Here is a 26,401-nt window from a genome sequence, read left to right on the forward strand (position 1 = left end):
GCTTCCGCGCGCGCCTGCACGGGCCGCGCGCTTTGTGTTCCGCGGAGCCCCGCCACAGCGCGCGGGGCCCCGGCACGCGGAGGGCTGGCGGGAGGCGGCCCAGCACCGGCCGCCCCACGGGGCTCCCGGCGGCCCGGGGCGCCCGCTCCACCCGCTCCAGCGCTTGTGGCCGTCCCGACCCTTCTCCGCGTGTGACCCCCAAGCTGCCCCCGCAGCGCGGGGGACCCGGCATCTCCCCGCGGGGCCAGGGCGCAGCGCGGGGACCGCCCCGCTCGCCGGTGCGCAGCCCTCGCCGAGCCTTGCGCAGCGGGGCAGCCCGCGGCAGCGCCGACCGAGCACGGAGACGCGGCCTGGCGCCGCCGCCGCCCGCAGGGCTCCGGGCTGCCGCGGGCCCCGCCGGCAGGGGCCGCCCCGCCCCGCTCCCGGCCGGCGAGGTCCCCCGAGGCCGCCGCCCTCCGTCCCGGCCCGCCGCCTCGGGGGGGCGCCCGGCCGGCGGCGGCCCTGAGGGGAGCGGGCGGGCGGCGGCGGCAGCGGTGGCGGCGGCGCGTGCCCGGCCCCTGCGCCCGCCGCCATCTTCCCGCGCAGCCCCGGCGCCGCCGCGATGGCCAGCGTCTCCTACCACATCTCCAGCCTGCTGGAGAAGATGACCTCCACGGACAAGGACTTCAGGTGCGGGGCCCGGGCCGGGCCGGGCCATGCGGGCGGCAGCCACCCGGGGACGGCGCCTCGGGGCCCGGGGGGGTTGCACGGGCGGGGGGGCTTCCCACTGCGGGGGGTGTGGGGGGGCGTCCCTCCCCGCTGCGGGGGTCCCTTCCCTCCCACGGGATCCCCCTTCCACTGGGGGAGCCTCTGCCGCAGGAGCAGGCGCGGTGCACCCGACCCGGCCGGTGGGTGAAATCCAGCTGCAGGTGCGCAGGATGTTTCCGTGTCCGAGGAATTAATCAGTTTTATTTACAGCATTTCAAGCCAGCCGTGTTCTTCTGGCTGAGGGGGGGATGTAGAGACACCAGCAACGTTGCCCTCCCTTGCCTAGATTACTGCATAATGGAAGTGAAGGCGCAAGCAAAGTGGAAGGGGGGATAAGTGTCTTAACAGCTAGCCTTCAAATTTTTATTTGTTTTGCAAGTGAAGAACATGGTAGCAAAAATGCTGAAACACTTCTTAGTTTGCTTTTCCGCTAGAAGGTTAGATCGTCATTGCATTAAAAGGGCTGAGAGACACCAGTCTGAGCAGCCGTGTAACCTGGGTGATGGACGCTGCAGATATTGGCTGTGCTCAGATTGCTTTAAGAACTATTTCTGTGCAATGGGAAAATATGCTTCCCTAACGGGACTAAGATTCTTTTATTCTCTTTGTTTATGTCAGCAGAAGAAATTGGCATCATTTTAGGTTTCGGACCAGTGGCTTGATATTTAAGGTGTTAAAAAATTGTTAAAACTAACAGGTATGAAAGATTTCACCCATGAGCATATCGTTCTCTCAGTATCAATCTGGAAGGTAATGTTTGTGCCAGACTTGATCTTTTAAGGTCTTTTAGAAGAGAGGGGTTAGCAATATCCTAAAAGTAGGTTGATTTTGCAGAGGCTGCTGATGTTTTTCTGATGTTAAAATAGGTACTTTTAAAAGAAGTCAGTGATGGAGTAGTTGCACAAATACTTTGTTCAAAGAATTTACGGTTAATACTCCAAACAAGATGTGCCCAACGTAGGGCATGTGTCATGTTATAGAGATACTCCAGGGCCATTTCCTCTCAGCACACGGTCAAACGTGAGCCCGTCATCTGTCTTCAGTTGCATGGCCAGTTATAGGACCAGGTTTCACGTGCTTCCCTCTCATAAATGGATCTGTGTGCCAGCTTCCGAGGTCCTGTGGGCAGGACGGCAGCAGGTAGCAAGACAAAAGCTGGATGCGTTGCCGCGGAAGACTCTGTTCAGCCTGTGGCCATAATTGGTCATGTTTGTTCTACGCAGACATTGAACTGCAAGTGCAGCTTAATAGCTCTTGCAGAATCAAAAATAGATTGCATATTGTTAACATTATAGGTCAGAGTCCCTCTGTTTTTCTCAGTTTGGATTTCAGGCTGGATATCTAACCGCACAGCAGTCCCTCGTTCCAGATGTACCTACTTGCTACTCAAGAGCAGGCTTGCAGATTGAAGACACGAATGTTGCCCTGGTACATGAGGGCTCTTACATGCTGAATGAATTACATCAGAGCCTAATTTAAAGTGGAGGTGTCATTTGGTAAATGAGAGGGAAGAGTTTCTCTGTGGTTCCTTTTAGATGTCCATCCCTGTGCTGGGGCTAACATTAGAAAGGAACTAATATACGATAACCATGCTTATATTTCTCAGAACCTCAGAGTTCTAAACTAACACCTTTTACATTTCCTGCTCCCAGGAAAATAGATACTTTCCAGAACTTCTCAATATCCATTTTGATATTGTCCCTGTTAGAAAATTATATTGACTAACAGTCAGCTGGGAGTTTGTTTTTCCTTCTAAGCTGGAAAGATAAATACTTGCTTGGTTTTGCTCATGGGAGAAAAAAAGTACAATTGGAAATGTTCCTTCATGCCAAATATCTTACATTGTTAAGTAATTGTAAGTGTAATTAATTGGACAGTGGATAAGGATTGAAGAGCAGACAAGTGCTTCTTAATAAGGGGACAGCAGAGAATCAGAAGTAGGAACTGGAGTGGTCAAGGGTGCACATACCCTGGAAAAAAAAGAGCTTTTGTAGAGGTCTTTTCAGCAATGGAAGCTGTAGCAAAGGTGCAGCATCTGTGATTTGTTTTGTATCCAAGTGACAAAAAAAGCCTTGCATGCCATTGACAGCATTGCATCCACCACCAGCAATGCCTCAGTGTAGCAAGATGTTTCTCTGGAACAGAAAAAAAAAAAAAACAAATTGTGAGAGGGAGTTAAGCAAAGAAAGAGGACGAGTGTGTGGATGACACAACTGTTTGGATTAGTAAAGGCTGCCAGGAGCAGAAGGATATAAACAAACTCTGGCTGGGCGGAACAATAGCAATCAATTCAGCCTAGGGAACTTCTAAGGTATAGTTTGCATGGAGTCATGACTTTATTTTTTTATTTTTCAGCTTGATAGCTTGATCCCCTTCTCCATGTGTGGGATCATACTATCAGTGCTAAATAAGCCAGAAGGAACACAATCAGGTGCATTTTTAGACCCTAGACTGGTTTTCCTAGGCCTGGCATTTGGTGAAAAAAAAACACTTACGATTTTTTTCTAGCATAGTTAACGATCTTGATTTAGTCACTGAGAAAAAATACACAAGCTGGGTGCCAGTTTCAGAGTTTTAGTTTACCCCAACCCTGTTACGTATTTTAAGGAGAAGAGAGAAGGTATATTTCTCATTTTCGCAGATTCCTTAGCTAAAACCTTTTCACCAGCTACCTCTACCTGAGTTTTCCACTTGTAAGACAGCAATTATTCTTTGTACCTTATTTTTCAGGACAACGTAAAGGGTTGTAAGTTACTCTTTGAAAGTGTGTTTTCATACAAGCACTAATTGTCAAGTTTCGTTGTCCAAAGTGATGTGAAGGAAATGCATTTGTGTCTGTATATCAGCCAGTCCACTTCTGCTATATGTTCTTTCAGGTTTATGGCCACCAACGACCTGATGATGGAACTGCAGAAAGATTCAATAAAACTAGATGAAGACAGTGAGAAAAAAGTTGTGAAAATGCTTTTGAAATTGCTGGAAGACAAAAATGGGGAAGTACAGAACCTCGCTGTCAAGTGGTAAGAGCCTCGGCAGTAGTTACCATGTTCCTTGGCAGTAATAAGGCTGTCAGGGACTGCAGAGAGTGCATTAGAGTGGAGCCTGGCCCTGCAGCATTGGCACCTTACTCAAACCTCCCTTTGTAGGTTTCCCTCTATGCTGGGCTTTCCCTCTTATGCTTTCCCTCTTATGCTGGGCACAGCAGTCTCTTTCTCCGTTGATATTCAGAAAGGGTGAGCATACAGATACCTTTGTGGAAGCAGTAGGTGATTTTGGAAGTAGTTCAGTGTTTGTATTATGAATCTTACCATATTAAAAGTAGCATGCCTAAGATTTTATTTCTTCAGAGAGAAGCCCAGTTTAAAATTTTGGTCATCAAGTTCCTCTGCTTTCTTGGGCTTTGAAATCCAGTGCTGAATTTCCCAGTGGTCCTGTCTTTGATAGAGATGGTACTAAATGTGTATAGCCCTTCAAAAATGGCATTTGAATTTCAGCTTCAAATCCTGCTCTTCAAGGGTGTTTTCATTAAAGTTTATAATGCACTTGGCTTTTTTCCCTGCTTTGACTCCAAGCGTAGCCTGTGCTGTTGCTTTGCCTTTGACCGTTTCAATTTTTGTTTTAATCCACATGAAAAAGTCAGAAGGTTCCTTTATTACTGAATCATCTGATGAAGTGATCCTACTGCTGACATGTTCTTTCCTGTCTCTTTCCCTCAGCATATCTAAATGGGAATGTTCATTCTAGAAATGAAATTGAATGGGTCAGTTCACGCACAGGGCTCCAGAAAGGTGGGCCATTTAAAGACAACTTTGGGTTCCTGTATTTTTTTCCTACTGTGGATCTTATCCATATTCCCTTCTTTTTAACCGTATATTGCTTCTATCCCTGTACTTTTCCTGTGACCTTTGGCCCTTTCTGATTCCCACTGTCCTGACTTTTTCTGGCCCCGTTCCTGTCTTTGCCTGCTTTGGGTTTGTTTATTCTATTTTTTTAAGCAAAATGGTTGGGCACTGAACAGAGTACAAATTTCTTTGTCTGTTTATCTATGGTTGCATTAGCAATAAGTCCATACTCATTACAGTCACTAATTCATCCAGAATGTGATAATGAGAAGGCCTCAAAATGGAACCGGTAATATTGCCTTTTTATACTTAAGGAGGTACTTAAAACAGTTAATGTCCAGTCAGTTATTCCCAGCCAGGTGGCGAGGATCTCTAAGAAGGAGAAATGTGATGGTTTGAAGGACACTGGCAGTTGGATTAGGCCCAAGTGTGGATCTGTGCAGCCCACATCAGGATTCAGGTGTAACTTAGGAAACTAGAGAGGTCTTGCAGTTGATTTTATCATCTAAAACTATGATCTTATTTCTTCAGAGGAATGCTGAAATCACACTTCATACCCAAAAACTCACGAATTTGAAATCCATATAAAAACTTGCCCTGTTTCTGGTTCTGCGATTTTTTTTTTTCAATTTAAATGAGTTCCTTAGCTTCTCTGTGCCTCAGTGTCCCTGCCTGTAAAATAGGGATAACCATCGGTTCTTTTCTGCATGTTGAAGTGTAAGATTGAACGCTACTTGGACTTGCACGAAGTCTTATTATTTAGTATTTCTTTTCTAATTCTTGTACTTCAGAGTAGCTACTCAGACTCTAGACTCTAAACAAGCTATTATTGTCCCAATTGTTGAATTTAGGAATAGTTTTATACAGAACAGGCTGCGTGTGAGTTTGCTTTGTGTTCTCTGGGAAGCACTCCGCGTATAGTGTTTCTTAAGCATGCTGTCAGGGTAGTTGTGGTATGCCAGCAGGGAGACAACTACGTGTGCATAGGTGTTCCATACAGTTTGCATTACTGGAGCTATGCCAAAAGGAAGAGAGAAAAAGAAGACAGGAAATGCATTTTTGTACAAGGAGTTTATAAACTGTGTCCAGCAATAAACGTTGTAGAGTGCTAGCACCATGTCTTCTCATACAAGCTCTTAAGAAAATGTAAATCATCAAGGCCAATGTTTTGACAGTCCTGTTCAGCTCCCACTGAAGTCAGGGACTTTTGCCACTGACTGTTGGGAGCAGAACCTCTCCTGTGTGTAAGCTTCAGTGAAAGAAGGGTATGTTGAAAGCCCTGCATGTCTCTCTCTCTCACTTTTTGTACTCTGGTAGCCTTTCCTTTTGAGCCCTATAGACATGTAGCATTGATGACAGTCCCCAGGGGTCAGTGGCTATGCCCTAGCATTATGCAGCACACAGAGCCAAAACCTCTAGTCCCTCTTTCCTGTACATGTGAAAAGAAGAAAAAACAAAACTCCAAAGAGGCAGGTTAGTCCTTTCCTTCACACTGTTTTCTATTTTCACTTGGCTATGTGAAGGGGAAGAGAGGGGGAAAAAAGAAATGTGAAACCTTCAGGAACTGGTTATTTAAATACATTTTTGCTCTGGAACAGCAGCATGATGGTACTTTTAAAATTCTAGAACCCTGTTTAGAAAAATGGTTGTGCTGCGCATGAATCACAGGGAGCTGTTCAATTCTCATATGTTTTTTGAACCCAAAGGAAAAGATCTATGTTTTCCCGTTCAAATCATTCAGTTTTCACTAGTCCCCACAAGAAATGGAACAAGGAAGCAGTGACTAACATTTTGTACCTAGCACAGAAATTGGAGCGCAGCCACATCACTGCTACAGCAAGTAGCTGCTTCTCTGCAAGGTGGTATTGACTCATGGGAAACAGAAAAATACCTATAGCATCTGCCAGAAATCTCTGTTGAGATCCCAATCCCTCCAAAGCCATTTCTAGATTTGGGCATGAAGAATGGCCTAGTGGTGTTAATCTGCAAGCTAGGGCCCCAGTTCTTCATCTGGGCGGACCAGTCAGTGGGACAGGAGGAGTGGCATAACCACGGGGGCTTGGGCATGGATCTCTGCCACTTGTGGGTCATGGGGCCGTGGGCAAGCTCACTCAACCTGTAGAAGAGCGATGTGTTGTTAGGATTGAAATCGGGCTCAAAGTATTTTCTGTGGATGCTTGTTAAAACAAGAAGATGGAATTTTCTATGCAGTCTGATGTTTCCACTCATCTGCGTTTGCTTCTCATGTAAATTCTAGCAACCAGATTTGCTATCTGTGAAACAGCAATTTCTTAGTAAGGGATACAGAATATTCACGGAAAACAAATGCATTTTGAATTCTTTAGTTTAATTCAAAGAGTTAAGTACAGCCGGTTAGGGAAGGAAAGTCGTACGTGACTTGCTGAAATACAGTTAATACTTTACATTTTAGCTAGTTACCTTGTAAAGATGCAAAAATAAGTAGTTGCGAACAAATACTGACAAATGCTCTATGCAGAATTTTGAATACAAACTTACCAGCAGGAAACGTAGGTTATTAACAGAAAGTATTTCTAATAATAATAATAATTAAAAAAAAGCACAGGGGAAAAGGAGTGGTCTTCCCTGTGTTGTAATTCTGAGCCTTGACTCAGGTAGAGGTTTTCATGCACACTGCAGAGGGCAATAGGTAGCTAATTGTTTGTGAAAACCCATTTGGCATTTCCTCCTGAAAGTCAGATTTTGATGGTTGGTTTCTTTTTGTTTTTTTCCAAAATCTGACTGTGGATTTTACCATTACTCTGTGTAACGTGGTTGCTTTGGTTCAAATTCATTGTGTCATAATTTCTGAGCTGCCCCTTCCAGTAAGATAACTACTGGCCTCATGTTTGCAGTAGGTGATGTGAAATGTCCTCCTACAAATCTGATCTAAAATTCACTGAAGTCTGATATAAAGTTAACTGAGGCAACAACGCAGGGTATGTAAACCTAGGAACACGATGTGCTGCAGGATATCGGTACTTGATACTGATGTTTTGGTAATATTTGCACTTGGTGCTGAGCTGCCTTTAAGGAGGAGGAGTGAGCCCGAGCACCCCTTTTGATGGTGGAGAGCATCCCTCTTCCTCTTCATTCTGACTGGCTTCTCTTCCCACAGTCTGGGCCCGCTGGTTGGCAAGGTGAAGGAGTACCAGGTGGAAACCATTGTGGATACGCTGTGTACAAACATGTTATCTGACAAGGAACAGCTGCGGGATATCTCCAGTATCGGACTGAAAACAGTCATCTCCGAGCTGCCACCAGCTTCTACAGGTAAAATGTCTGCCCCTGTTTGTCAGACTGAGGCAATAGGGAGTCACAGCCTTTGGGAAACAGAGCAAAACGTGCAGGTCAAGGCCTAAAAGTTACAGATTCCTCATTCACCTGCTAGAGGACAAGTAATGAAATAAGGAGGAGAGATAGTAGAAGTTGAGACACTGATGTGATTAAAGATGGGATGAAATGAAAACTTGAGCTGGTCACCCTGAGGATACTTAAGTCTGAAACTGCATCTGAGTTCTTGGAGAAATCCATTTTTGTTTGCAGCAATCCTAAAGCATTCAGTGTCCGTCAAGATATTGCTGTTCGGGCAGTCTTGCAGGGCCGTTGGTCTCCACATCAGCAATGCCCCTACCCTCTGCGATCTCAGCAGTGCCAGCACTGCACCACCTCCTGTCCACAGCCCGGCTGGACCGAGTCTTCTGACTGCCACAGCTACCCTGGCTGCCTCTCCTGCATTTGGAACTACTTATCCCAAAAATGCAGCAGCTATTCAGGAGATACCTGAGCCTCCCAGAGATTTAAGTTTCCTCTGCAGCCATCTCATGTATCTGTTGTTCCTTCACGGTGGGTGGCCATGGCAGTGCTGCCAGGCTGCTGGATGTTAGGTTGGGAGGAGAACTAGAATTAGTATGCAAATACTTGCTGAACTCCTCTCTCAATTTCTGCAAAATGTTAAGCTCTTGTGAGCCATCCTTTCAAGATTCTTTATTTAACATACATCACATGAACTGAAACTGTTTTAGGGTATCAACAGATAAGTCATCTCCTTAAGGGTTGGGATTGACACTGTGTGGGTAGAAGGCAGCAAAAGCATCGTGGGTTTGCTGCAAAATGGAGAGGTTGAACATCCTCCCCTGTGCTGTCTTCACCCTAAGCCCCACTCTGCATGGTTGCTGTTGCTGTGGTGTTGTCTCGAGCAAAGTGAAGATTTGAAATAATAGTCCAAGAAACAGCGTGTGCCTGAGGCAGGCTCCCCTCTCAGTGTTGTACAGCAGTTAATGATGCTCCAAGGATGTTCCACTTCTGCTTTGTCTCTGTTGTGTCACGGAGGCTGTTCAGAATGGTGTGGGAAGCAATTCTTCCTCCCTTTGAAAGTTTTGTGGAATCTGAAGCTGCTTATGCTTTGCACTGAACCAGCTGGGAAAAAAAACACAACAAAAATCGGTGTTGGGACAGGCACACCCCAGCACGAAGACTAAACTTGTATCTAGACATTGATCTAGACTGTAGGAGATTGTGATTCTAGACTGCGGTTGTAATCTCAACAGGTTCTTGAAGCTGAGTTACATATTATCTTGCAACATATTTATCTAGTTCTACCCTTAAATTTCATCATGGAGCTGAGAAACACTTTCTGTGAAGACTGCTCTTCCTATGGAGAAAACCTCAATGTGTTGAAACTGAACATTTTCAAGGTAAAAACAGGGAAAAAAACATGCCAGAACCTTCCCACCCACCTCCGCTCCCTGCATTGCATGGGCCTCGGAGCTGCCTGTGAGACAGCCAGGCCGTTTTAGGATAAAAGACACTCTCCAAGAAGAGAAGCTTCTTCCAAATAGTTAATGCATCATACCGCAGAGGCAGACACCTCGCTGTTTGCAGTGTGTATCCACCATCTCAAACAAAAGCTGGTTGACTGCTATTCTGGTTAGGTCTCCCAGGGGTGATTTCTTTTTTTTCTAATGTAGGAGGGATTAAACGGTTCTTAGCAGTAAAAAGACTTCCTTTTAACTGACAGTGGGGAAAAATCTCTCTCTTGCAGGCTCCACTATGACAGCAAATGTGTGCAAAAAGATCACAGCCCAGCTGACAGGAGCCATTGGCAAGCAGGAGGATGTATCTGTGCAGCTGGAGGCTCTTGACATCCTGTCAGATATGCTGAGCAGGTACGAAAGGATTTCCTTCTGGCAGCTGTGTACGGCAGGGGGCTGCATGCATGTGTTTGCTTTTGATTTCTGTGTTTCCCTAATCCTACTACGAGGACTTAAAAATAAAGGATTTGGGTTGGCTGCCACTGGCTAATGTCTCAGCAGAGCAGATTCTCCAGCAGAGATGAGAGACGACATGCTGAGCCCTTCTGTGCTTGGGAATAGCAGTAACATTGGTGATGGATCCCACAGAGGCTCAGTTCAAACAAACGTAGGGAGGGAGAGGGCAAAGCAGGGAAGTTTATTTTAGCCCTGTGATCTGATCACACATGCATTTTTTTTTTTTCTGGATGCCTCTTTCTCTTGTTACATAAGTCAGAGTGACAGTGTCATATGTCAACTGCATGCAGGAAATTATTGACAAACACCCAGGTCATCCAGAAGGACACTGTCAAAATCAAACTCCTCCATGATGGAGACAAATAACCTCTCCCTGTGTTATACAGACCAAAATGCCAAAGCTACCCTTTTCCTCTCCCCACAACATGCATTAAGTCTTGCTGAAGGATTTTTACATTTTTTGCTGGCAAGAGGGCTTTTTCTCTGAGGCTTTGACTTTCAACTTCTGTCTTGTGCTGTTGATTGCAGACTAGGGGGAACACTCTACTCTTTCCATTCCTCCATTCTGAACTGCCTCCTTCCCCAGCTGACAAGCCCCAGGCTGGCAGTACGTAAAAGGGCCATCATTGCCTTGGGTCATCTTGTCTTGACCTGCAGCGGAAACATCTTCTCAGAGCTCACAGAGCATCTGCTCGCCGAGCTGAAGAGGAATGAGTCTACTTCTACTACCAGGACATACATTCAGTGTGTCGCTGGCATCAGTAGGCAGGCTGGACACCGCATAGGTGAGACAACGCTGGGAAACGTGCATGCATTTTAGAGCAGCTCCTTTTAGTGGTAAAAGAAGTGTGTTCACTCTGTTCCTAACGTATCAGTGGCTTGCGCTTTGTGATTCCCTCTGTGGTCCTGACCTGGCGCTCTGATCTCCACTTGGAAGGGAGGAGACACCAGAGTAACTCTCTGGCTGCCCTTCTGTATAGTGATTTCATCTCAAGGTCTTGCAGTGCTTCCCTGCTCTGAATTAACACCTCTGTGAATTAGGTCAGTGGATTCACCCCATTTTAAATGAGAGGAGAAATGGAGGGCAGCATATTGTATTACTTGTCTAAAAGATCTGCCAGAGCTGAGATTAGGTCCTAGAAAATTTCTAATCACAGCTCTTTCCTTGACAGAAGTACCAGCAAGGGGCTGAAGACAGGGAGCAGGGGTCGTCTGCTTAAAATCCCTGGAAGGCTGGACCGTGAGGTCCAGGGGAGGAATGCTCTGCCACGAAGGAAGTGGCAGATGGCTGAACTGTTAGCTGCTCGGGTGAGTGAAGGCTGGAATGATTTTTCACTGCTGCTTACTTTGTCTTTCCCAGGAGAACATCTGGAGAAGATAATTCCTCTGATTGTTCAGTACTGTAACGTGGAAGATGACGAGCTGAGAGAGTACTGCTTTCAGGCCTTTGAGTCTTTTGTGAGAAGGTGCGTGTCCTTGAGGAACAACTGTGCACCGTCCTGTGCGTCAGTGTCCTCCTTCTGTAAATATCTATACATTCAGCATCCAGGGTTGAGTGCCTTCCTATATACACTCCGGTTGGGACAGACAGTTCACAAATGAAATCCCTTCTTTACACACAGAGATGGGCTTGAGTTATGAGCTATTTTACCTCAACATGAGAGAGTGTGTGTTTCTGTATTGGTTTTGCAGGAGTGGGAGTTTTCCTTGTCCTTGGAGGATTCCTCAGCAAGAGGGAATTGCCTCACTCCTGGTGTGTGGAGGGAGTGGGAGGCAGGAAGGGGGCTCAGGCAGAAAAGCTGCTGAGCTGCAGCTCTCCTGTTGTTTGGTCAAATGTTTACAGCTTGTCTGGGAAAAGGAGTCCTGCAGAGCTGCTGAGGTTTTCTCCCGTGAAGGGAGGGTTCAACCAGGTGGTGAAGGCAATTTATTATTTTTTTTTTTCCTTACAGAAATCATTGCATCCTTTCCAGGGGAATGTGATCTTGCTTTGTGCACAGCAGGAAGGAGCGGCTCTGGTTTAATTCATGTTAACAAAATGTTCATATAGTCTGTAAAGCATTTTGGGATCCTTTTGAGATGAATTATGTTATTGGATATGTAAAATTGCTTAGTCTTTAATTTATTAACTCTTAGTATTTTTATTTGTCGTGATAGGTGCCCAAAGGAAATTGACCCTCACATCCCTAATGTGATGGGGTTATGTTTGAAGTACATCACCTTTGACCCAAACTACAACTATGATAATGAGGAGGAGGAAGAGGAGGAGATGATGGAAACTGAAAATGGGGAGGATGAAGAGCAAGGTGCCTGCTTGTGAGGATGACTGTGCTCAGCAGAACACTGGGTTAACATTTCTCCCCTTCCTGCTTTCTCACCCTCTGTGATGTTAATTTTCAGATCTGTTTCAAGACAGTCAGTTCTTCTAAATGGGTTATTTTAATCTACCAATGGTAATATAGCTGTATGTGCAAAGTTCCAGCAGTAATTCTGAGTTTGTTAGTTTTACTTTTTTCAGACAGGGTCCTCAGATCTCTGCCTGCCTTAGGTGACAGTGAAAACACCGAAACTTGAACTCTGAACTAGCTTAGCTTACTGTTTTTCCTGTGCCTGCTGACTGCAGGAGTTTCTGAGAGCACATCCAGCAAGCAGCCAGGCTTAACGCCTGCAGATCCTGAGGAGCAGCCACTCCACCATCCTGATTGTTGGAAACGCTCCCTTGTGCTCCCAGAGGTGCTGGTGCTGCTTGCAGCCTGCCAGGCAGATCTCAGACCCCTGCTCCGAGCAGTTGACGTGATATGCATGGCTTGTACTTCAAGGGAAGGTGTGAATGCTGCCGCTCTTGCCTGCTCTCTGGCTTGTCCAAACCTCGGGTGGGGACACCAGGTGTTTGAATGCAGCTGTAACACCAGTTCCTGTCTGTCCTCATAGTTTAGCTCTAGTAGGCTTAGGCTTATGTGAGAGCGAGGGCTCCTTACTGGGGTCCTGACAAAAGGGGATTTCTTGAAAAGAAAGATATTACAGGCAGATCTAGAAATTGCAGTTAAACAGTTAGCCTCTTACTGCATCTACTGGGATGTTACACAGTGTTACCTTTTTTAACCAGGCAGCTAGCCAGCATTTGTAGCTTACTCTGGTTAGAAAAGGAATCAGAAATCTTTGATATCGTCTCACTTATTTACAAGACCGGACAAACTCCTGTTTTCCCTGGTCATAGGGGAGGTCAGGCAAGCAAGCAGTACTTCCAGGCTGTCGCAGCCAGCGCTCCTGCCAGGGTCTGTCAGAACCACGCTGCTTTGTCAGGCTCCAGTTTTTTCTTGGTTTCTGTGTTGCTTCCTCTTACACTTCCGTCTAATAGGGTGTTTTCCACATAGACACACTGTTCCTGAGCACAACAGCCAGCCCAAGCTTGTCTTTGCAGTCACTTAGGGGCTGCAGAGCCTATACTCGTGCCCCTCTTTGTGAGGCTTGTTGCTTTTTTTTGCAAGAAGAGGTATATGCTTAACTGCTATTTTAAATGAAAGCCTGCAATTTTGATTTAACAGTTTCAGGGCAACTTAACTCAGCCTACAAACATAGCAGCCACACAATTATATTTTTATTATAAGGTAGCTATTTTTTACTACTTTGTAGCAGAAGAAAGCAAAGCTACAATCCTGAACACTTAAAAGTGCCACCAGTAAAAACATCTTGGTCTACCACTAGAAACGTCTTAGTCATCAGTGAAAGCAATCTGATACTGTCTTCAAAAGAGACCTTTCACTTATTTTCTGAATCATGTTTACTTTGAAGTGAATGTTGAGCCTTGGTCAGATAGGAGGGGTACCTTTAATGCCTGTTAGCTATACACAACATTTCATAATGTCTCTATTTACAGTTTCATATAGTGTGGCAGCTAAGAGCAAAAGTTAGAACAAGTTCCCTGAAAGAAAGGCATTTTTGTTTACTTTCATACTAATTGGGGTAAGATCATGGCCGGCTTCCTGGAGAATATGTTAAATGTGCTGTCAATAACATAGTAAATTGTTAAACTGTTTTGTGCCATTCAGGAATTGCTAAGACAAATATTTATGTATTTCTGGCTTTAAAACCCGAGAACCTCATTTTCCCTTCAAAACAAAAGCCTTGATGCCTGAGCTGAAGCGGACAGTAAGGGTAGTAACATTATGGTTTATTCTCCATCAGCTCTTGCTTGGAACAGAATAATCTGACACAGGGCAGCCCTGGGTCATGTTGGCTGGTAATGATGTCTGTAGGGACAGGCTATTCTGGACAACTTCACGTTCCCCAATGTGTGTGAATTACTGGCATCTGTTTGTCTGGTCAGCTGGAGAGGGAAGCTCTGAGGATCAAGTGATCCTCTAGCTCCGGTTTTCTCATAATGGTGCACCTTGTTTTCCCTTGTCTTCTTTCCAGAAAGCGATGATGAGTACAGCGACGATGATGACATCAGCTGGAAAGTCCGCAGGTCTGCAGCAAAGTGCCTGGAGGCCATTGTCAGCAGCAGGCACGATCTCCTTCAGGACTTCTACAAAACTCTTTCCCCGGTCTTGATAAGCAGATTCAAAGAGAGGGAGGAGAATGTCAAAGCTGACATCTTCAGTGCTTATATCTCCTTGCTGAAGCAAACGCTTCCCATCCAGAGCTGGCTGCATGCTTCAGATGCCTCTGGCAAAGATGACGTTCCCCTGACAATGCTTCAGAACCAGGTGCGTGAGGAGATGGCGGGCTGGATTAAATCAGAAGGCAATGAAGAGAAGTACATACCATGCCACCGATGAATATGCGTAGTAGTTAAGCTTGAGAACATTGCGAGCTGAAGGAGCCCTTGGGGGGCTCCCCCTAGAGGGGGCTAAATCCTGAGGGCTGACCATTTACTGTTTGTCTCCCACCATTCCCAGGGAGAGAGCGCTGAGCCAGTGCAGGAGTGCTGAGGTATAACCTGCATTGCCCCCCTCCACTAGGCTCTGGCATGTGTTTGCAGACTGTGTATGAGACAAGTTAGCCTTTTGGTGAGGTGTCATACTGTTGCCTGACAGTTACTCCAGCTGCTGTTCAGGAAACTCATTGAGTACATCGTGGTAGAAGCGTACCAGAGTAAGGCACTGGAAGCTCAGTAAGGTTTGGATCTGGTCAGTAGGCGTGTGAGAGCATGCAACTTGGTTCATTATGGGAAAACAGCCACTGGCTTCCAGGGTAGCTTGCTGTGGTTGTGCACGCAGTCTGCACATCACCGCTGATCATACAAACAATAGTGGAAGCAATTTTGCTGATGCACTGCTTTAATTCAGAAGTATGCTGGAGTAATTACAGTCAGAATAATTTAGCCACACATGCTGATCAGGGCTCTGTCTAGCCCAGGATCCTCGCTAACGCTGTGGTCCACACATGCCATTTTAGAAGACAACAAAAGAAACATTGGAAATAACCATGTTGTTATAGAGTAGCATGACTGTGAAAGCAGCTCTTTCTGGCCGATGCTACTACTTACTGGTGAGTCCTTGAAGCAGGAGCGTTAAAATCCCTGCCAAAATGTAATTACATCACTGATTAATCATCTTACATCTTACAAGATATTTATTTAAATAACTTGCACCTCAGCCCTGTGATTTGTTTTTTGATCCCACTGAAACACTGGCAGGGTGTCCAAGTTTAAATATAGTGATGGGACTAGATCCTTAAACAGCAGACCAGGAAGGAATCATAAAACTCTAAGCTCTTTTAGCAGTGTGTCCTGGTCTGATCATTTTGTTGTGTTTCTTTAAGCTTTTGTGTTAGGGGATAACAACAACTTCAGCAACTTCTGTTTGTAGAATACAGAAAAGAAGAATAAAGTCCCCTCCAGCTCTTCTGTTCATGTATCCTTTCTTCACGTGCACTGTCTTGTAATCTCTCCCAAGTCTGTTCTCCTCTGGTGAACAGGAGCACTGTTTCTTGCTGTCTTCCTGTTCGTTCTCTTGCTGTACTGTTAGGGCCTCTGGCTCACCTGAGCGAGCTGCTTTGGTAGCATAGCTCTGTGCCCTGGAAGCTGGGATGACTGATGTGTTTCCTTCTGGTTTTCTTTTCCAAACTGCAGGTCCCCAACATCGTCAAGGCCTTGCACAAGCAGCTCAAAGAAAAGAGCATCAAATCAAGACAGGGTTGTTTCAGCCTCCTGACAGAACTGGCCAATGTTCTTCCTGGTTGCCTGGCAGATCACATCCCTGCACTAGTCCCTGGTAAACTTGTCCGTGATCCGGGGGTGAAGGAGCAGGGTTGGCTCAATCCATTCCTAACATGTATGCTCCTTGCCTGCGTGTTCCAGTTTTATTCCTGTATATTATCTCTGCTCAGCATCAGGACATACACATCAAGTTCTGCTCCATGTTGATGTGCTAAGCAGCTCCCAGATCAGTCCTGGCTTCTGTCTACCACTGAAAGCCAGGACAAGAATATCAAGTTAATTTCTGCAGTCCCCTGAAGAGATGCTTTTAGGAGGGCCCGTTACAGTCTCCTTTGAAACTAGTTGGAATTATGCTGTTAGCCTGCTGAGACACGAGGGGCATTTTCTTTTACAAAATGTAATGTCTTTTTAAAAATTATTTGTATTGAGTGATTATTTTATTTGAACAGCCACATTTTTCTCTGAGCTTTCCTGCCTATAGGTTCATGAAGCATCCCACACTGCTGAAAGGCTCATAATACCAAGGTCCTGCCTTTGCTTTTGGTGTGACTCCATAGTAAATATAAATAAGTCTCCCGTGTTTGTCCTGATCCATGCACCTCCCTCTTATGAATTAATAGATTCAGAAAAAACATTCAAACCAAGAGTCAGGTATGACTTCAGGGGTGGCATGCAGTATTGTTGTAAATGTTTCTCATGAAGTCTTCTGGGAAACATAAATATGTGCCGCAGAAATTGGACTTGGAATTACCTCCCTTCTGCGAAGGCGGTCCATCTTCAGTGGTCCACAGTTATGTTCCAAACAACAGTAACAGAAGTTGTAAAACTAGATAAACATAAGAGCCCCTGCTTCTTTTCTTTTTTGTTTTTCTAAAGACTGGCCACGGAAGTATGAAGGAAAAACTCATGAAGGGGCATTCCTGCTGCCTGGAGTGCCTGTTGTTGAGACTAGGCTTTTCCAGTCTTAATTTCATGCCATTTTGTCATGCTTATTTGCACTTGACTAACCATCCCTTCTCGTCTCAGCCCAGAATGACTTTTCGAATTAACTTTTTAAAAAGTTTTCGTAGCCAGCCAACCGGTACTGCTACAAAGAACAGCTATGTCTGAATTGGTACTTCCTGGAAAGCAGAAAGACGTCAAGGAGAGTAGCTCTCTTTAATGGCATGTATCTTTTGGGTGGGGAGAGGAAAGAAAGAAAACAGATTCTGGTTGTGTCCATTTTTTGAGGGGGGAAGTTGGGTTGGTAAAAACCACTTGATGAAATAAGACAGCAGTCATTCTTGTCTCTTCTGCTTAGGTATTGTTTTCTCCTTGGCCGATAAATCCAGCTCCTCCAACATGAGGATTGATACACTGGCTTTCCTTCATGTTCTTCTTTGCAACCACCGGCCGGAGGTATTTCATCCTCATATCAAAAGCCTGCTACCTCCTGTTGTGACCTGTATTGGAGACCCCTTTTATAAGATCACTTCAGAAGCTCTGCTCGTTACTCAGCAACTTGTGAAAGTTATCAGGCCTTTGGACAAATCTTGCACTTTTGATGCCAAGCCCTATGTGAAGGACCTTTTCCCTGGTACTCTGAAGCGACTGAAGGCAGCTGACATCGACCAGGAGGTGAAAGAGCGTGCCATCTCCTGCATGGGACAAATCATTTACAATCTGGGAGACCATTTAAGCACTGATCTCCAGCCAACCTTGAAGATATTTCTGGAGAGGCTCAAAAATGAAATCACCAGATTGACAACAGTCAAAGCATTGACTTTAATTGCTAGTTCTCCACTTAAAATAGATTTGAGACCCATTCTAGGGGAAGGTTTCCCCATTCTAGCTTCCTTCTTGAGAAAGAATCAACGTGCCTTGAAACTGAGCACTCTGACTGCTCTGGACATCCTGGTGAAGAACTACAGCGACAGCCTCAAGCCTGCCATGATAGAGTCTGTCCTAACGGAGCTCCCCGCTTTAATTACTGAGAATGACATGCATGTTTCCCAGGTGGCTATCATGTTCCTTACTACGTTAGCTAAGGTTTATCCATCCTGCATCTCTAAGATCAGCGGTTCAGTTCTTGCTGAAATCTTTCAACTTGTCCACTCGCCTTTGCTGCAAGGAGGGGCACTGAACGCTATCATAGACTTCTTCCAGGCGCTGGTTCTGACGAAGACAGCCACCATGGGTTACTCGGAGCTGATGAAGCAGCTGACTGCACCTATTTACTCCTCAGGTTCAGCCGGGGCATCAGTGACGTTACACAAACAGGCGTATTACTCTGTTGCAAAGTGCGTGGCAGCCCTTTCCTCAGCCTGCCCAAAGGAAGCCCCTGCGACAGTGAACCAGTTTATCCAGGATGTAAAAAACCCCAAGTCCAGCTCTGCTGTCAAAGTGCTAGCTTTCCTTTCACTGGCAGAGATGGGGCGCACCATGAACCTCAGTGCTCAGAGAGAGCTCAAAACCGTCATCCTGGAAGCATTCACTTCCCCCAGCGAAGAGGTGAAATCCGCTGCTTCCTATGCGTTGGGGAACATCAGCGTGGGGAATCTTAAGGAGTATCTTCCCTTCATGCTGAAAGAGATCGGAAGCCAGCCCAAGCGACAGTACCTCCTGCTGCACTCTCTAAAAGAAGTCATCAGCTCCTCCCCGGCCGATGGCATCAAACCTTACGTGGAGGATATTTGGGCTCTGCTTTTCAAGCACTGTGAGTGCACAGAGGAAGGGACGCGCAACGTGGTGGCTGAATGCTTGGGGAAGCTGACTTTGGTGAATCCCTCTGAGCTGCTGCCCCGGCTGAAAAAACAGCTGTCGTCAGGTAATGGGAAGGGCAATGGTGAGAGTGGGGAAATGCCTTGTTTTGCTGGAAACTCCTCTTGTAAACTGCTGGTGGGTTCAACAGGGAGCAAAGCCAGTCTGCAGAGGCGAGAAGGAAATGAGGGATCTCTGCAAGGAGGAGCACTGGGTTGCACAGGGTGCAGGAGGGTGTTAGGAACAGGGAGTGCACATGGAGGTTGTGCTGGGGCAGAATTTAAACAAGGAGGTTAAGACAAATCCTCTGTTCTCTTATCTCTTCAATGCATGTGTAACGTGACCAAAAGCAGAATATGCACGTCAAAATTACAGCAATGCTTTTGTCTCTTGATCTTCCACTGGTTTTTCTTTCTGTCTTCATCGCAGGCTCTCCACATGCCCGGAGCACGGTGGTAACTGCAATCAAATTTACAATTGCAGACCAGCCTCAGCCTATCGATGCTCTCCTGAAAGGCTGCATAGGTAGGCTAGTACGAATAGCAGTGTGAGCTGGGAACATGCGATGCGTTAGGCATCGTTAGCAGCTCGGGGATTTTTCACACCTATGTGAACCTCATCTAATCCAGTTTTTATCCATGTTTCTCTGCTTTTGGGATTACAGAGCAACGCTGCCACGTGAGTCCTTGTTAAATGCTCTGATACCTTGCTCTTGGGCATGTTCTACTGGCGACAGTTTTTTAGGGAGCGTAAGTTCCTTCTGTGTTTGAACTTACGATTCAAGCATCCCACAACAAGGATCTTGTAAAATACAACCTACATTAAAAGGGTCTTATGTCTAGGGAGCCTACATCTCAGAACTGTTGTATAAAACTGGGCCTTGTCTTTCAGAGGAGTCTGAGCAGATGAGATCTGAGCAAGAAAAAAACAAAACCAACTTCCTTGAATACCAAAGCTTCTGATTTGACTGTAGGATGAGGTAGCCAGAATCAGGTGGTTTGTTTTTATGCCCAAATGCAGGAAAGTCATGTTTCTTCCATTTACTGTATCCCAAATGAAGGCAGGGAAAGCACCTCTAATGTCTCTGTTAGACTGTGCCCCTCGAGTTATTTTACTATAGGTGCTTTCATAACCAGGCTCCTTGAAATACATTGTGATATAGTTTTAAAATACTTCTAAAACACTGCAGCAGGACTGACGGGTGTGTTCTTATCCCACAGGTGACTTCTTAAAAACTCTTCAGGATCCGGACCTGAATGTTCGACGTGTGGCTTTAGCCATGTTTAATTCTGCTGCTCACAACAAACCCTCTTTAATCCGAGATTTACTAAATGCAGTTCTCCCCAGCCTGTATAACGAAACGAAGGTCAGAAGGGAACTCATCCGGGAGGTATGTCAGTAGTTCGGCTTGGGTGCAATACGGCAGTGACTCAGCGCGTGTGAAGCTGAGATGAAGCTGTCGCCCTGTCTGCTGTTAGGTGACAGCTGTATTTTTTTTCTTGTTTAAGGTAGAAATGGGGCCATTCAAGCACACAGTGGATGATGGCCTTGACGTGAGGAAAGCTGCTTTTGAGTGCATGTATACATTGCTGGAAAGCTGCCTTGACCGACTGGATATCTATGAGTACCTGAACCACGTGGAGGATGGACTGAAGGATCACTATGACATTCGGGTAGATGCTGTGCCTTAACTGCTGGAGGGTGGTGACGGCACTGATGTTATTCATTCTCTGGGGGTCTGGGCTTGAATTGAGCTGGTGTGTCGCCACAGCACAGAGTGCCCCTGCCATGCCGTTTACTGTTCTCTGCAGCTGCTGCAGCCTTTCATCTGACATTGTCTGCTCTAGTTTGACTGTGGTGGCCTTGAAAATGCAACCCTGGTGTAGCTGGTTTTATAGGAAATTTACCAAAGTCTAAAATAAGTTCCTTCTGCCTTTAAACTTATGATTGTCACTTGCTCAGTGTGGCCAATGACATTATATTGAAAAAAAATTTAGCATTTTCATTGTTGATGGCCTCAGTTTAATAGGAAGCGCTACATCCTTTTCATACTATCATTTGATTTACCTCCACTTCGACACGTGTACAGCAGTGGCACGATCCCTGTGCTGAACGTTGCCATTTCTCTCAAAGGCTGTCAGCCCTTTACCGACACCCGAGAGCAGGGCACCCCATGCACCTGGGACCAGCACCCAGCTGGGAAACTCTTGTACGTTGGCTGCCAGCGGGTGCATTTCTAATACGACCACAGCTCTTCCTAAAACCCCTTGCACAAGTGCAAAGAAACTCAGCACTGTGTGGGTACAGCACGACACCCCAGGCAGAACCACACGGGCTTCAGCAGAGAGGATCCACGCTCTAAGCCCGGGGGATCGGAGGGTGCAGTGAAGCAACGCCTGTTCTGTCTTTCCTCCTTTGTCTAGATGCTGACTTTCATAATGTTGGCTCGGCTGTCCACACTCTGTCCAAATCCCGTGCTGCAACGGCTCGAGCGACTGATTGAGCCACTCCGGGCAACTTGCTCCACAAAGGTAAGATCTGGCGGAGTGTGACGCACTGGGGGTGGGTTCTGCCACAAAGCCACCTGTGCTGGTAGCCTTCTCCGTCACTGCTTCTGAGCAGCCCACTCCCCACACTCCTCCGGTTAGGAAATAATCTGCTTGTCTCTGTCCCTGCTGGCGTGTCCGATTCTTTGTGCCTCTACTGTCTTTTCTAAACGCCAACTAAAAACGGTGCTTTGGATTTGTAGGTAAAAGCTGGTTCCGTGAAACAGGAGTTTGAGAAGCAGGATGAACTGAAGCGATCCGCCATGAGAGCAGTAGCTGCTCTCCTGACCATCCCTGAAGTAGAGAAAAGTCCAGTGATGGCTGAGTTTTCCTCTCAGATCAGATCCAATCCTGAAATGGCGTCACTTTTTGAAAGCATTCAGAAAGATTCTGCTTCCCTGCCCACCTCAGAGTCGATGGACATGAGCTAAGCAAGATCTGCCTGTTTACTCCACCACCTTCCTGCCCTCACAATGCATCAGCCGAACAGGGACGCCACCGACGGGGCAAGGAAGAACATCATCGAGCTGGTCTCTACTGCAATAGCCACTTGCAAGTCTCTGGGCACCAACCAACAGGAGAAAATGGCTGGTTCCAGCTGCGCTTGCATCAGACACCTCGCTGAATTTAACGAGATACGTGAGGGATGGGAAATGCATCCTTATGCAGGGGAGGGGCTGGAAGAAGAGTATTCTCATTTTTCAGCAAGTTTTTAAGGGGTGTACAAAGCAATCGAAATTGAGCTTGGTTCCATGAAAAATGGAAACTACTGCCTGAAACATTTCCTTACTGCAGTACAAAGAAAAATAGTTTAAAGTGTTTTTTTTAGCCACTGCACATGCACTTTCTACCCCAAATTGCCTGAAGAATGTATTTATATTGTTTCACTAAGTAAAATGGCTAAAAACTAGAAGTCACATCTTTAATTAGCGATGAGCATTGTAACCATAGGCCCTGTTTCAAAAAGAGGAGACTTGCATTAGCCGAGCTGCAGGAGCTGCGCGGGGGTAGCTCGTTACCCAGACTCCCCGGCCTTCCACCTGGCGCCCGATTCCCAAAACAGGCACCGGTAGTTCAGTTTCGCATCGCCCGAACACTGGAGAGCACATTATTGCTTGACTTCCATTGTTACAGTTTTGACTGCAAAATACCTCAACCAGCCGTCTTCCAAAAGAGAGAATTACTTGATTGCGTTACAGCGACAAACCTTACCCTAAGCTTTCCTTTGCCTTTAACACAGGCTTACCTTTCCCCCTTCGAGCAGCTCGGTGTTCGCGTTGAGCAACCAGCCGCGAAGGCACTGATCTACGCTGAACTCTGGTCACTGAGCAGCAGCAGGCATTGGCAGGAAAGCTGGTATTCAGTATTTTAGCGTCACAAAAGAAAGAGAGGTGAAAGTCAGTAGCCAGAGGCGCAAGCAGCCTGCACTGACCCTTCTGTCATTTGAAAACTTACTCTGTAGTGGCTGTTGTGTTCAAATCCTGCTTTGCATAGGGGAAAAAAAGCCTTAAGAGACAGAGAGGACGTAACAGCAAATTAGAGGACAAGGCCACCATGACACACTTCTTGTAGCCATGGAGCTGTAATAAGCTTTCATTTCTCCTTTTTTGACAGAGTGGTTGATGTGAAAAGTAATTTATAGTGCCGTGTGAAAGAACATCCATTCTGTTTGAGTGGTATAAAAAATAAAAATATACTTGTGAAGCTGCGTGCACTCCTGAATTCATTTGCTATCACAGTGACACTGCAAATCACTACCCCGAGCACGCGTGCTGCTGCGAGCCCACCCTTGGGCAGCCAGGCTCACGCAGCAGTTGCACCGCAGCCACACCGCGGTCTGCCGAACCCCAACAGCAGGCGGCTGCCCCACCTGCACATGGGCACCAAGCCGAAGTCTTTCCCTTTGGCCATTCAAAACACCCACCAGGGTTCGTTTTTACACTTTATTAAATACATCTTGGATGTAGAAGCTGGTTTATTCATTCTCCTCACTGCGCAGTCTGGCATTGGGATTGGTGATCTTGATGGCGAGCTGAGCGGCTCTCTCCACGATTACCTTCCGGTTCTTGGAAGACACGTTGTGAGCAATCTCTGCGCAGTACGACCTGTTGGAAACAGACCGCGTGTCAGGCTCGGCTCCAACAGCGCTGACAGCAGACAAGGCAAAGCACCGCAGAGGTGTCCTGCCAGCAGTGGAGCACGGAAGCATCACCACACAAGAGCTGAACCACGCGACTCCCACCCCCATCGCCAAGCCCGACCCGTTCTGGCCTGAAGCAGGAGCTCACCGCCAGAACAGCTCGACTCTTCCGCCCTCCTTCTTGCGAACGAAGAGCCAGTAAGAGGTAGCTTTTAATGGTGTTAATTATTACTCTTACTACTTTATTTTGAAAGAGGTGCTACAAGTAGATTTAGGCCTGTGTCTGAACAGATACAAAGCCACAGTTCTGATCACTATTTTATCAAAGTGCTGTAGGTGCAGTGCTGTTGACCACCGCCATGATGTCGTACTTTTGCCAAAGGTACGAGCTTGCCAGCCGCGAGACGCCCTCCTGCCAGTGGCACTAAGGAAACCAAGACGACCTTCATGCTCTTAAAAGCAACAACTTCCCTCACTCCCCCCCGACTGCGCTGCCTTTTTGTCTCCCGACCCAGCACTTTTAGGGTACGGGCAGCGCACAACCCCAGCGCGGGCAGCAGAGCTGCCGGCCACGGCTCCGCACAAGGCAGGGAGCGCGCAGGCCCTGCAGACTTACTTGTTGCTCATCATGAGCACTTCCAGCTCTTTGACGTTGTGGACCAGGAACTTTCTGAACCCCGTGGGCAGCATGTGCTTTGTCTTCTTGTTGCTACCATAGCCAATGTTGGGCATCAGGATCTGGCCCTTGAACCGCCTGCGAACTCTGTTATCAATACCTCTCGGTTTACGCCAGTTGCGCTGAAGAAATGCGGAACATATTTAATAGTTACAAAATGAGATCAGTCTGAAAACTCCTCCCTCAAGGTAACAGCTCCAGCCAAAACCAATCTCCAAAAAGATCCACCGTGCCAGGCTGTTACAGCATGGCCTGCTGTTCCAACACTGACCCTTTGTGCTTCAATTCACCATCAACCCTAACGGCAACCCTATCCGACTGTCCCAGAATTCACTTTGCAATGAATTTCCAGTGACTTCTTACCTTGATCTTGACATAGCGATCAGACTGATGGCGGATGAACTTCTTGGTCCTCTTCTTGACGATTTTAGGTTTCACGAGAGGTCTGAGGGCAGGCATGGTGCCTAAGAGAAACAGGACCGGTATGAGAAGGGAAACCCGACACAAAGGCGATGTGTTACTGCACTCACAGCATGTGTAGCAGACTATCTTCCGCTCGCTGGCCACTCTGGAGGCTAGCGAGGGAATGGGTATTCATCTGCGGTGTCTCTCCCTCCCGTTTCCGAAGCTGGAAGAGCACCGAGAGCTCTCCAGATGCGATCCTAGGAGGTCACGCGTTGCTCAGACGGCTTCCACCGCCACGTTCGCAGGCGTTGCGTTCCCTACCCATTATTCTCCTCCCCTAACAACTCAAGAGCCCTTCCAACTCCAAAAAAACAGGCTTCTAGGGCGCAGACGGACAGACTGATGGCGGTGCAAGTTCCGTTCTTAAAGATTAGAGATGACTGGGACTCACCTTGCACAAACCTCCTGCAGATCCAGCTGCAGCTGCCTCCCTGGTCAGCACCCCCGCCAGGCGGCGCAGCCCCCCAGCACTAACCCCGAGAGCGGCCATTTCGGCTCACACTCTCCGCTTCAGCTTTACGGGAAACGAAGCGCTCGGGGCCGCCCGCGCTCCGGCGGGCCCTGCCCCTGCCCTGGGCCCGGTCCCTGCCCCGCGGTGAGCGCCTGGACGGGCGCGGGTCAGGCCCCAGCGCTCCCCAGCCCACACACGGCCCCGCTCCGCGGGTGGGAGCGCGCGGCCCGCCGGGGGCCGCCCACGCCGCGGCCTCGGAGGAGATCCCTCTACCCGGCCGCGGCTTCTCCTCGCCCGCCCCGGCGGGCAGAGCCCCCGGCCGCCGCCTCGCCGAGGCCCGCCCGGCCCCGAGAGGCCGCGGCCCCGCGGGAGACCGGCTCCCCGCGCCCCGGGGAAAGCGGACGGCGGAGGGAAGGGGGGGGGCGGCTGCGGCGGGCCGGCGGCCCGCGGGGGGCGGATGGACGCGGATGGATGGGGACTCACCGGCTGCGCGATGGCGCCTTCCGCGGCAGCGCCCGCCGAGAGAGGAAGGCGGCGCCGCGCGCAGGGGCTTATGGGATGCGCGGGAGGTCCTGACAGGTCCGCGCGCCGCCGCGCCTGCGCGGAGCGGGCACCCGGCCCTCGCGGGGCAGCGCGGGGCCCGGGGCCGCCGCCGGGAGGTGGCGCCGGGTGGGCTCCGTCCGGCGGGGACGTCCCGAGAGAACGGATCGGTGCCTCCCCGCGCCCCGAACCGTGCGGTCGGTACGGGGCTGCCAGGACCTGCCCGCCGTCACTTCCGCCAGGCTGTGCCCGGGCGGGCGCGGGCGCTGCTTCCGCCAGTCCCGCTGGCCGGGCGGGCCCTGCCGCTGCCGCTGCCCCCGGCGCGGTGCCGCCGGCTCGGCGGCGGGGGCCCCAGGCCGAGCTGCCCGGGCACGGCCGGCCTGCAGCCCCGGCGGCAGCTTCGCTCTTTCACCGGCGCCCCCGGCTGGCGCCAGGCCCGGCTGGGGCAGAGCGTCCCCGCCCGTGGGTCCGCTGCTGCCGCCGCCGCCAGGCCGAAGCCAAACCGAAATGACCGGCCCCAGCCCCGCGGTTCCGCGGCGGCGAGGACGGGTAGGACAGCGCTCCTGGATCCGCCCGCCGGGCACGAGCAGCCGCCTAGGGCGGGACGGAGCCCGGGGAGGACCGGAGGCTGAGGGCGCGACGGCCCCGGGGCGGCTGCAGCCGCAAGGGGCCCCCAGACGGGCCCGTCCCCCGCCTCGGGGAGCCCGGGCTCGCTGGTTCGCCTCTCGGCCGCGACCGGAGCGGTGCTCGGTGACGCCAGGCTGAGGACGCAGTCCGGGCCCTGCTGCGTGCCTGCGCCGCCTCCCC

General features: G+C 48.4%; 2 protein-coding genes and 1 non-coding gene across 7 annotated transcripts; 1 reads left to right on the top strand and 2 right to left on the bottom strand.

Annotated features, from left to right (window-relative positions):
• The first annotated feature begins 459 nt into the window (after positions 1-459).
• On the top strand, positions 460-23,026 carry LOC104016957 (cullin-associated NEDD8-dissociated protein 1-like). 5 transcript variants are annotated; one of them, XM_087745226.1, is made up of 15 exons: positions 460-669; positions 3,624-3,767; positions 7,726-7,880; positions 9,652-9,775; positions 10,406-10,662; positions 11,238-11,343; positions 12,032-12,180; positions 14,291-14,583; positions 15,951-16,152; positions 17,338-18,843; positions 19,206-19,301; positions 19,997-20,166; positions 20,285-20,449; positions 21,200-21,307; positions 21,526-23,026. In XM_087745226.1, exons 1-15 carry the CDS (start codon positions 602-604, stop codon positions 21,751-21,753), a joined length of 3,771 nt encoding a protein of 1,256 aa, XP_087601352.1. In that variant the 5' UTR covers positions 460-601; the 3' UTR covers positions 21,754-23,026. The 5 variants fall into 5 exon arrangements, 4 of the variants coding, with proteins under 4 accessions (XP_087601352.1, XP_087601353.1, XP_087601356.1 ...); XM_087745227.1 differs by having other exon boundaries at positions 15,951-16,092; XM_087745228.1 differs by lacking the exons at positions 460-669; positions 3,624-3,767 and adding an exon at positions 4,463-4,535.
• A 225-nt stretch (positions 23,027-23,251) lies between these two features.
• Positions 23,252-25,572, bottom strand: RPL32 (ribosomal protein L32). The gene is made up of 4 exons (XM_087745244.1): positions 25,538-25,572; positions 24,502-24,602; positions 24,079-24,260; positions 23,252-23,427 (listed from the first exon to the last, which is right to left on the bottom strand). The coding sequence occupies exons 2-4, from the start codon at positions 24,595-24,597 to the stop codon at positions 23,298-23,300; spliced, it is 408 nt and encodes a 135-aa protein (XP_087601370.1). The 5' UTR covers positions 24,598-24,602; positions 25,538-25,572; the 3' UTR covers positions 23,252-23,297.
• On the bottom strand, positions 24,672-24,810 carry LOC148050115 (small nucleolar RNA SNORA7). Its single transcript, XR_015701733.1, has one exon. It is a non-coding gene; the product is annotated as a small nucleolar RNA SNORA7 (small nucleolar RNA).
• Positions 25,573-26,401: the final 829 nt, after the last annotated feature.

This window comes from Nipponia nippon, unplaced genomic scaffold (assembly GCF_047370975.1).
Source record: "Nipponia nippon isolate SJK-2023a ecotype South Korea unplaced genomic scaffold, ASM4737097v1 scaffold_9, whole genome shotgun sequence".
NCBI lineage: Eukaryota > Metazoa > Chordata > Aves > Pelecaniformes > Threskiornithidae > Nipponia > Nipponia nippon.

Excerpts from the sequence above, each read along its gene's own strand:
- LOC104016957 (XM_087745226.1), top strand. The coding sequence starts at position 602 with ATGGCCAGCGTCTCCTACCACATCTCCAGCCTGCTGGAGAAGATGACC. Across the intron at positions 18,844-19,205 it reads GAAAAAACAGCTGTCGTCAG|GCTCTCCACATGCCCGGAGC; the intron begins GTAATGGGAAGG and ends TCTTCATCGCAG. Across the intron at positions 19,302-19,996 it reads TCTCCTGAAAGGCTGCATAG|GTGACTTCTTAAAAACTCTT; the intron begins GTAGGCTAGTAC and ends CTTATCCCACAG.
- RPL32 (XM_087745244.1), bottom strand. The coding sequence starts at position 24,597 with ATGCCTGCCCTCAGACCTCTCGTGAAACCTAAAATCGTCAAGAAGAGG. Across the intron at positions 24,261-24,501 it reads ATCGCTATGTCAAGATCAAG|CGCAACTGGCGTAAACCGAG; the intron begins GTAAGAAGTCAC and ends GCATTTCTTCAG. Across the intron at positions 23,428-24,078 it reads GTGCTCATGATGAGCAACAA|GTCGTACTGCGCAGAGATTG; the intron begins GTAAGTCTGCAG and ends TGTTTCCAACAG.